Source organism: Macrosteles quadrilineatus, unplaced genomic scaffold (assembly GCF_028750875.1).
Source record: "Macrosteles quadrilineatus isolate MER2022 unplaced genomic scaffold, UCM_ALF_1.0 Scaffold_4__1_contigs__length_99947679, whole genome shotgun sequence".
Taxonomy (NCBI): Eukaryota; Metazoa; Arthropoda; class Insecta; order Hemiptera; family Cicadellidae; genus Macrosteles; species Macrosteles quadrilineatus.
The window spans coordinates 44,612,354-44,623,582 of NW_026542597.1; the positions used below are offsets into that span (position 1 = coordinate 44,612,354).

Consider the following 11,229-nt stretch of genomic DNA (forward strand, 5'->3'; position numbering starts at 1 on the left):
TATTAATTTACATCAAGAACAAGTGTCTTCCAGAAGTTTGCAATGGACGAGGAAATGAAGAATTATCTCATGTCTTACTTGGTTCTTTCTTTATACTGAAGATTACTCGATACATTGTAGTCAAGGGTAGCAGTGTGGAGTGTGGGATCTGTTTATGACGATTAGATTACGGTACCTATCTGCAATACTTAAATGAGATAGGAAGGGAAGAAAACAGGTCCGCGACGTAGGAAGTGATGAAGGAAGTAGTAAAGGCAAGCAGTCTGGAGTGTGGGAACTGTTTATGACGATTAGATTAAGGTATCTGCAATCCTAAAATGCTATGGGAAGGGAGGAAAACAGGTCTGTGACGTAGGAAGTGATTAAGGAAGTAGTAAAGTCGAACAGTCTGGAGTGTGGGAACTGTTTATGACGATTAGATTAAGGTATTTGCAATCCTAATATGCTATGGGAAGGGAGGGAAACAGCTCCGTGACGTATGAAGTGATGAAGGAAGTAGTAAAGGCGAATTAAAATCCATATTTTTAGCCCCTGAGCTGTGATATAACTAAAAAATTGTTTTTACCTTTTGTCTACAGCTCAATAAGTTGTAACTTCCGTTACGGCCGTTTCGGCATTAACATGCCATCATCAGACGTCTTCGGCTGAAGCAGCGTCGTCACAGTAGAAACATATAACAAGAACACAAACACATTTTACGAATACAAATACACAAAAATAAAACTAACAGGCCTGTCGCACACACGTTACCGGTTGACATGATCAGAGCTAGATGCCGACTGGAGGTTAATCCTGCATCGTTGTTGGTGTGGCGGTGTTATCAGCTGACCTTTGTACTATTATTTGCCTTTGGTCTATTATTGTCCTGGTTTAAAATGCTGTTGAATATGAAGTGTGATTTGTATTGCAGTTTCTCATTTAAAATTGTGTCATCTAAACTATTTTCTTTAAAAACTCTGTAAATTTCATATTCTTTCAGTGTATCCAGTTTATTTCCTTTCTTGCTTGTGTGGAGTATCTCTAGGCCATTGTTCAGATCGTACATGTAATGATTTTCGTCAACCAGGTGTTGTGCAAAGGAGGATTTTTGTTTGTCGGTTCTTGGGCATGGATGATGTTCTCTGTATCTAGTTCCGAATGTCCATCCAGTTTTTCCTATGTAAAAGCTTGGGCAACTTGCACATTTAATTTTGTACACACCTGACTTCTCACTTTTGTCAATAATACTATCCGACACATTTAATTTGTTAATTGTCTTGTTGTTTGTTTTAAACGCTAATTCAATACCATGTTTCTTCAACTCTTTTGTAAGTGTATACTGAATTGAGTGTGAGTATTCTACACACACATACTTCTTCTTTTGTTGTTGAACATCTCCAGATTTCTTATCATTATTATTTGTTTTCTTACTTAATAATCTGTCAATCATATTTTTGTTGTAACCATTTGATGATGCTATGTGCTTGATAATATTTAGTTCTTTATTATAATTTTCGTCTGACATGGGAACATTTAACAGTCTATATAACATGCTATTATACGCGGCGTACTTCTGTGATGGAGGATGGTAAGATGTGTTGTGGATAGTTTGGTTTGATGTGGTTGGCTTACGATAAATGCTGAACACTAATTTATTATCAGATTTTTCTATCGTTAGGTCTAGAAAATTTATTTTGTTGGATTCCTCTATTTCCATGATGAATTTCAAATTTGGGGAAATGCTGTTCAAATATTTGTGTAATAAGTCAAGTTGTCGGACATTACCATTAAACAAAAGAATAGTGTCATCTACGTATCGGTGGTACTGCAATATTTTTGGTCTCTGTTTGTTGTGATCTGATAGTATGAATTCTTTTTCAATATAATTCAAGTAAATGTCGGCAAGTATACAATGTAGGGGGGAGCCCATTGCTAGGCCCTCGGATTGCAAGTAGTATTTTCCCTCAAACTTAAAATAATTCTGCTGTAGTACTTCTTTTAAAAGGGCTAAAAATTCACTGATTGCCTCTGGTAACATATTTGAGTTAGAAGTCAGGTGAGTTTGGACTAATTCTAAAGTTTTCTCAACCGGTACATTAGTGTACAAATTAACGATGTCAAATGACACCAGTAAATCATGCTTTCTTAGGTGTAAATTCTTAGTTTTGTCAATAAAATCATATGAGTTTTTTAAGCTAAAATTATTCAGGAATTGAATCTGATTTCTTAAAATTTGGTCGAGCTTTTTAGCGAGTGTGTAAGTTGGTGCAGAGGTGTGGTCCACCAACGGTCTTATTGGGACGCCTTCCTTGTGCACTTTAGGCAATCCTCGCAACACTGGTGCAGTGGGGTTGGTAACCATCAGGCGCTTTATTTCCTAATCACTAAAAAGTATCTTACTATTATTTACGAGTTTCCTAATTTTCTTTTGGTACACTTTTGTAGGATCTTTTTTCATTTCAACAATGTTATTGTTGAACTAATAACGGTAAACGGTATTACCGTTCGGTATCGTGTGTACCAAAACGGTAACGTGTGTGCGACAGGCCTGTTAGTTTTATTTTTGTGTATTTGTATTCGTAAAATGTGTTTGTGTTCGTGTTATATGTTTCTACTGTGACGACGCTGCTTCAGCGGAAGACGTCTGATGATGGCATGTTAATGCCGAAACGGCCGTAACGGAAGTTACAACTTATTGAGCTGTAGACAAAAGGTAAAAACAATTTTTTAGTAAAGGCGAGCAGTCTGGAGTGTAGGGACTGTTTATGACGATTATATTAATGTATCTGCAATCCTAAAATGCTATGGGAAGGGAGGAAAACTGGTCCGCGACGTAGGAAGTGGTAAGAAAAGTAGTCAAGGCAAGCTGTCCGGAGTGTGGGAACTGTTTATGACGATTAGATTAAGGTATCTGCAATCCTAAAATTCTATGGGAAGGGAGGAAAACAGGTCCGCGACGTAGGATGTGGTAAAGGAAGTAGTCAAGGCCAGCTGTCCGGAGTGTGGGAACTGTTTATGACGATTAGATTAAGGTATCTGCAATCCTAAAATGCTATGGGAAGGGAGGATACATCCCGTCGTTTTTTGTCCAAGACGTAGGAAGTGGTGAAGGAAGTAGTAAAGTAAAGCAGTGTGGAGAGTTGGAACTGGAAACCGTTTGCAGCAGTTAGATTAATGTATCTGCAATACTGAAATGCTATGAAAAGGGAAGGAAACGTGTCCACGACATAGGAAATGGTGAAAGAAGTAGTGAAGGCTAGCAGTGAGGAGTCTGGGGAATGTTTGTGGCAATTAATTTATCTAATATACTGAAATGCTATACAAAAGATGAAAACAGGTCCACGATGTAGGAAGTGGCGTAGGAAGTGACGTAGGAAGTAGTAAAGTTTAGCATCGCAGAGTGTGGGAACCATGTGTGGCAGTTAGATTAATATATCTTCCATCCTAAAATGCAATGAGAAAGGAAGGAAACAGGTCCATGATGGTGAAAGAAGTAGTAAGGCCAGCAGTGCAGAGTGTGGGAACTGTCTGTGTCAATTATGTATCTGCAATTCTAAAATGGTATACGGAAGGAAGGGAAACAGATCCACGATGTAGGGAGTGGTGAAGGAAGTAGTAAAGGCGAGCAGTCTGCTTTCAGAGTAAACTAATGATTTTCCCTGAGCAAAGCTCGGTCCCCAGGTACTTAAAATATAATACTGTACGTATTTATAAGTAAACAACTGAAACAGAATTTAGAGATTAGAAAACTATCGCACATTATAAGAAAAATGCACTGTCACTTCTCTTGATGCAATACAGAAATCTATGGTAGCATTAAAATGTTAACTCAAGGATAAGTAAATAAACAAACAAAAACAAATCTAACAGCTGATGTATCTTCAATATTTTAAATGTGATTAAGGTCAACTAAAAGATAATGTAACCAATCACTCCACTCCAGTTATCGAAACTGAAAACGAACTCACTCTGAAAACGAACGCTCTTGTGTGTGTGTTTACTATAAACAGATGTAATTAATACAATTTATTCGTCTGTTTAAGTAAACAAAATCTTTTCTTCGTAAGAAATACATTGGGATTTTGATGGCCTGTGGGGCAAAGGCCGAGGACTTTTGTTACAGGAATTGGTAAAAGGGGGGGCTAATATGAGCAAACATTTATTCAACCTGTCAACCAGCGTCAACATACATTAAGCAAAAAAGTGGTGGGGGAACTTCCCCTCAAACCTCCTAAATTTTAGAACAGACTTTAATGCTGTATTGAAATCGTAGAAGTCTAATCTAATCTTTGCAAAGTTTCTAAACAGTAGCTAACAAAGAACGTCAACACTTTCTGTGATGCTAATACATTCCATGAACATGTTAATCAAAAATATCAATTGTTCCAGATCCCAACATCCCAGAGACGGGAGAGCAGTCGCGCCGGTCTACCTACTCCTCCACCTGCTGTTTCGAGCCATGCGCCGGGAACTTGTGTATGACGCCAGCGACATGCACGCCGGACTACCCGGAACAACTGGCACAAACCTGCGCCAGCGCGACGGCGCCTATCCTTTCCCAGTGTACCAGTGGCGCACCCAGGGCTAGACTAAGCATTGCGCTCTTCGCCCTACTTCTAGGCCATTTAATAGATCGGCGGTGTAGAAAAAGAACTAAAATCAGTTGGAAATAGTTTTTACTAGCAGGGAGCAATGGGAAGGGTGTGGACCGCTGTGTTAATGCCTTATTATGATATGAAAATCGGTTTGCTTCCAAAGTTCAGCAAGCATTTCGTCGCACGTTTATATTGTTTTGCAGCCCTGTTCCTATTGTTTTCCTTTAGGTGCCTGTTCTGGTCATAATAAATAGTGAAATCATATTCACTTTTAATACTTCAGGTTTGTTTTCATAAGAAGTTATAAAACACCTAACATTAGTTTCCTTCTTATTAAATTTTCAGTGGTGTCCCACTACCAGTTGTTCATATTTTTGGTAGGGTTATAGTGAAGGAAAATCTTAAGGCAAAAATGTTATATTATTTATTAAAAACAATGCTCAAGTTTAGTTTGAAATCTAACAAAAGTCAGTTTATTAAAAAATTACATTAAAACTCTTTATATGCATTTTTTTTTTAAAGGTTGTTCAGTCAATAAAAGAAAGCTAGTCATTCCAAAACTTGATTTCAAACCAAAGTTAATCAGATAGTAATGATTTGTTTGAAGAAATAATTTTGCAAGTGTTTCACAGTACAAGTGACAAAACCAAGCAGCAGTAAATTTAGATACAAACTCCATGAAGTACCTACTACTTTAAACATATACAGAACAGGCATTACTTTTCAGTCCGACCACTTAAAGAAACTAGAACTGTGAATATTCAAAGTTTTAAATTGCAACAATCAGTATGTACCAAAGCATATCACTAACTTACAGGAAATAACAGAATGGTGAAAGTAATTTAACATATTATTATTATTATAGTTGGTTTTAAAATCCAAAGCTACAATTCCCACTCCTGTTCACTAGTTCTAGTTTCTCATATAGTGGTGACATATTAGTTATCACTCTTGTCAACATGGGTTCTGCATGAAACACAGTGAAGAATGTTAATTTCCGTCAGTGCGACCGAGAACAGGACTCAAACTTCCCATCTACTCTCTGCCAGGAAAACGATTTCTTACAGATGAAAAACTTAAGACAATTGTTTAAAAATTTGTAGTGCTCTGAAGAGGACCTGGTGTTAGGACAATTTTAATATTTAAATAAAGGGATAAATAATAATTAATATAAAATTGTCGAGGGTAAATGAATAAAATAAGAAATAAGCCCAAGAATAGATAGGGAAAGCGAAGAAATGTGTGTTTGCCAGTTTGTATATTGTATAGTTATGTTTTATACTGTTACGTTGATGTGTGCGGTAGTCAGCCCTGCTATGACACATTATTGTTGCGTTCTGTTCCACTTTGGAAGGGAGAGCTCGATTTAGCCAGGATCTGTTATCGGAGCTGTTGAGAAACTAAAATATAATTGAACATAAAATCATTACGCAAAAACCCTAAAACAATTAAACGGGGAACAAATTATAAACAGATAACACCACAGTGATTAAAATTAAGACTTTCTTCACTGAAGTCCATACAATAGGTATTTTGTAAAGTTGTAACAAATTGATCAAACTAACAAAAGTACGATTTACACATTTTATAACTATTTTTTTCACTAACCCAATCAATTAAAAAGAATATTTCTCAATTTGTTTTATGTTCTCAAGTTAGTGATATTAAGGAAACCGGTTTGATTGCAGTGGAAATCTGTTCAGTTACAAAACAGTTGTTAACCATGTGTATTTTTGAAATTTCTGGTACTTTACAGGTTATATTGCAGATAGTGCACTGCTCTCGACACCAAAGTGTAAACAGTTCATTTACATTTGACAATGTTGATATTGAAAATACTATTCAAATAAAATATAAATTGCAAGACTAAATTGAAAAACCTGAATCTCAACAGTTCTCCAACACGCTAAATGGGGTACCCAGGCCTAGATTTTTTTGAAGTAACACCAAACCTATGAAAAGTTTGGTATGAACAACACGGACTGTCAACAATAGAGGTAGCTGTAACCTAGGCTAATATAGTACAATATCCGTTACACGCACAATTAAATGGTAACATTGGCCACATTAAAATTAACTAGGTTTGTCACATCATTAACATTTTCAGTTTCATTACGAATACATCATACATGTCCAAGAAGGTTTTAATGTAGGCCTACACAAATTGGTTACTGTTTAGGTTTAATCGTAATTAGTTTCTAAGGGCAGAGAGGTTGGAAAATTCTTTTTGCTGTTACATTCAATAAATAACAGTTGTAAACAAAAATTAGAAACTTCACTTAGTACAGTAAACCCTCACTTGTCCGGACTAATTGGAGATGCACTTGTTAGGATTAATGAAGGTTCGGAACAGATCCAATAAATCCAATACAAATAAAGTTTGGGCTATTCCAATACCACTTGGGTAGTCCTCATATATAAATGAATCACCTTTTATAGAGAAAAAGCTTCAATAGTGTATTGTTATGTTAAAATCAGTAAACTACTGAAGCACTATAAAATGTGCGACAAAACTCCATAATTTACAGTAGCTCATTCCTAACCTATCTGTGTCTGTCTTTTTACAAACTTCTGTCAAATTAATTGCTGTAGCTAAGCAAAGTCAATGATGTTGTTTGGATCAACAAGGGTTTACTGTATCCAACGGTTTTGTACCTTCAATGTGTGATAGGGTATAGTTTTTCAACGTTGTTAAGTAAAAGATTGTAAGTGGTTTCTAATCAGTAGGCATAAAATTTAAATGATGCGAGAATTTTACATAAGCTGAAAAAGTGTATGTAGAATTTATTAGGTGGTTAACAAAAGGGTTATTTGTGGTTTGGAGATGAACCTTTGTGTTTGTGATGTGACAAATATTCTCCTACGTTAAGATTGAGATCTGAGTGGCCGTCGCCAAATTGTATACCGATAGAAAGTATGTGATATCCGTTTAACAGTCAGATTATATAATGTTATATGATTAAAAGTATTTTATTTTATATTCCAAAACATTATTTGGGAAACACTTTTAAGCTGTTGAAGATTTTTTAATACAAAACATAGTCTCAAATGTGGGGTATATGAGACTGTCACAGTTGATACATTTTTTAAAAGCTTACACATTTTATAAAATGCTGTATAAAAGGCCTAATTAAAATGTTTTAAAGAAAAAACAATACAATCTAAATCATGGTAGATTTTTAGTTGAACCAGAACATTTAGTTGACTTATTGCTGATGGTACTTGTAAACACTGAAAGTAGTTTTGCCGTTTTTTTTTTTTTAATAACATAACAGTTCAAAACTGAGATCAAATTTAAATTTACCTTAGTTAAGCAAAACACAAACAAAAAGAACCTAAACCATTTTCATTTTTCCATATTCTAAAACTTGATTGGATCAGTGACTATTTTATTTTGATAATCAGTTGCTTTAAACTGTTAAAGTGTGTTAACTTTTTATGGCCGTTACTATAAAACCCGTTCTTATCAAGATGTTATCTAAAACCATAGGGCCACAGTACATTTAAAATTACTGGTAAAAAGTTATGTGCCCCCCACTACTTCATCAGCTTTTACAGTATGTTAAATTTATTCAAATTAGTAAAGTTAATCAGATTAATTTTTTTACCTAAGTCTTGTTTGTTGGTAGATTTATATTGGTTAAGAGACCGTTACAAACATTTGTTCTTTTTTATATAGTATTTATAAAACCCTTTGTTGTATGCATTAGACTGTTAAGATCACATTTTGTCTGTCTAAAACTGTTCAACTTGAGTAAAACCAATCTGTGTCCAGATGTCTATGCAAGTATTAGTGAGAGTGTTTCTAGACCAGCATTGGATGCTTTTTAGCACTGAAGAAAATAACCAACTGAAAACTGACAAAACCAGTCAAAGTGACCTTTAACTTTTTTTCAATTTAAATTTGAAGTACTTTCAAAATTGTAAGTTTCAAATTGCCTCTGTGCCTGATTGAACAAATTTATGACAAAAACTGTTCTGTTGTTTTATGTATTTTACAAAAATTCTAACCCACAATATTTTATAAGCATCCAGAATTTATAGTATTAAAAATAATCTGTTAAAACTCATCGACATTTAAAGATCAAATAAAGGCTCTCTGTTAAAGGTAATACTCAAAAGGATTGCAAATTTACAATTTTGTATCATACTATCCTTATTGTATTTAGAAAAACTTATCAAAATTTCTACAACTATGTAACTAGCGTTTCTGATTACTTAAATGCGTGTTGAAATCCTTGTAAAAAGTAAAACGTAGCTCGATATCTAACCATGATGTTGTGTAGTGGAGAGGCAATGTATCACAAAGACTCACATGTCACGTCGTAGGTACGTGTTGTAACGAATATTAGTTCCTCAATAGTATAGGTTACTCATGGTACTTTTATGTTGGTTACCACTAGCGGTCAGAACATTAGTTATAAGGTGTATGTATATTTTGTAAGAGCAAAATCACATTTCTCTTTGGAACTGTTATCCAGATTACTAACATCACAACAAAGTTGGCCAGTTGAAAGGGTTTTGTTGAGAAAATCTTAGTTTCAACCACATAGTAATCACAACTCGGTATGAATTTTTCAATTTAAACAGTACGCTAGGTGAATAAAATTTGATTTCTGAAACTGTAAATGAGTGCATTATATTGCTAATTAGTTTTACACTTTTATTGTAACAGATATCTAGATTCACATTCCCCAAAATTATGTCACCAGTCATAGAACAATTGCCACATGTGTTGTAAATCATGGTTCAAGGTTCAGCTATTCGTTCAACATCTTCCTCAAGTTGTTTATTGATGCTTTAAACGCAAACCTTTCTTGTTACCTTACATTTGCTGGATAGTTTTATTTTTATGAATATCTCTGTTTTTATACACTCAAAATACATTGTACACAACTCCTCTATAGCAAAACTGTAACTTACTATGCTCTGATCTCCAAAAAAATATGTGGTAAGATCAAACTTAAAGAAGCACTCGATTTTACTTAATTAGTATTCAAATCAGGCCCGTGGTTTGCATGTGATGTGCAATGGCCCCGAGAGATAATTGCGCTCTCTCCATCTACCTTGTGGGGAGAATTATCTCTCACTTGCAACCCTGGGTTCAAGCCTATTTAACAGGTTTTAAAATAAAAAAGGTTATATATTCTTTCAATAATATTTCTCAATACTATTTCACCAAAAACTATTGACATTTAGTGAGTTTTGTTCAGTTGTACCGGTTGTACTTGGGGTATTTTACACATACAATTTTAACCAATTTAAAAAATTACCAATCCTTTTTTATGCACCATATAAAAGGTATACTCAGCTCCATAGAGTATGGTGAAGATCTATATGCATTTATAATTGACACTGCCCTTCATTTATGGTTTGGTAATTTAAAACAATGCCATAGAAGCCAACGTTTTACCCAATATAAAAATAAATATATTTAAAGAATATTCAAATTGAATTGCATTTTAATAACCTTGTATGAGAAATAATTCTAGTTTTGCACAGCCTAGTTCCAAAGAGTAATGATTGTTTTTGCATTGAACTGTCCATTTCACCTCCACACGTCCATTGTTATTTTATTGTATTGCGCTAGAAACATTTTAAATTGTTACATTTTGTATGAAGCATTTATTTTGTAGAATCGAAAATGTCCAAACGAGTCAATTTGATTTGGAACTATTATAACAAAACCGAGATGTTTGAATGGTTCGTTGTAGTTTCAAACCGTATTTCTTTCGATGTGTATTATTTAGCCTAGCGGTACATGTATATTGTAATTTATTCATCCGATATAATTTGTATCGTAAATTTCATAAGATGTACGGTTATTTTTAAGAATCGGAATTTTGTACATTCAAATTACTTTCGAGGTACCAGGTATTTTATAGTGTGAGAGTTAGAATGAGTTACCAGATAAGCATTTTTATTTTAGCATTGTTTGTACAAAGCGGAGTTTATAAAGGCTCTGACAGGGTCGGGCCGAATATTAAATTAACATCGCCTTACTGCAAAAATAGAGGTTGCAAAAGGCAAGTAAGTGTGTTAACACGTTAAAATCAATTGAAGCAGTATCGTACTTTTAAAATCTCTTTTTAAAGACCAAATTTAACGAATGAAATTTTATTTTTATAATTTTGCATGTCGGATTGACAGTGGGCTCGATGTACATACGCTAGTGAGACCCTGCAGCATGGTCCTACAATGTCGACTGACTTCGCTTCACTCTACGTGAACAGGTTTTTTATCCAACAAATACTTGTAGACACAATTGTAACATATGTAGAGCAGCGCCATTGGCGCCATAGATTAGTGGGTGGCACTGCCTGACTTATGTTTCATTTCGTTGATTGTTATGAGAGAGATGAATTGTTCGTTGTTGCGACCTGTTGTTAATTCACAATAATAATGATATAATGCGAATATAGTCCCATGTTGATTTCCCTATCTGAACGGTTCCGTAGTTCTATGCGAGATAAACTAATACACAATTTTCGTTGTACATAGATAACATTATTATATTGAAATAATAAGCGGATTCACATTGAAAGGGGTTTGATTTGTCCCTAATAGCCAGATTTCATACTGGTACCAGAATAGAAGCAGTTGTTGCAGTAGGTGTAGAATGAAGTACAAAGGATTGCTTATACTCAGGTTAAGA

General features: G+C 34.7%; 1 protein-coding gene across 3 annotated transcripts in view; it reads left to right on the plus strand.

Annotated features, from left to right (window-relative positions):
- The window catches only part of LOC128991533 (NALCN channel auxiliary factor 1), an 89,909-nt gene extending 78,809 nt beyond the window's left edge, over positions 1-11,100 (plus strand). For all 3 annotated transcript variants that reach the window (XM_054414498.1, XM_054414499.1, XM_054414500.1), the window contains one exon: positions 4,369-11,100. In XM_054414498.1, the coding sequence (XP_054270473.1) occupies positions 4,369-4,652 (284 nt within the window). In that variant the 3' untranslated portion in view covers positions 4,653-11,100. The remainder of the gene's footprint in view (positions 1-4,368) is intronic.
- Positions 11,101-11,229: the final 129 nt, after the last annotated feature.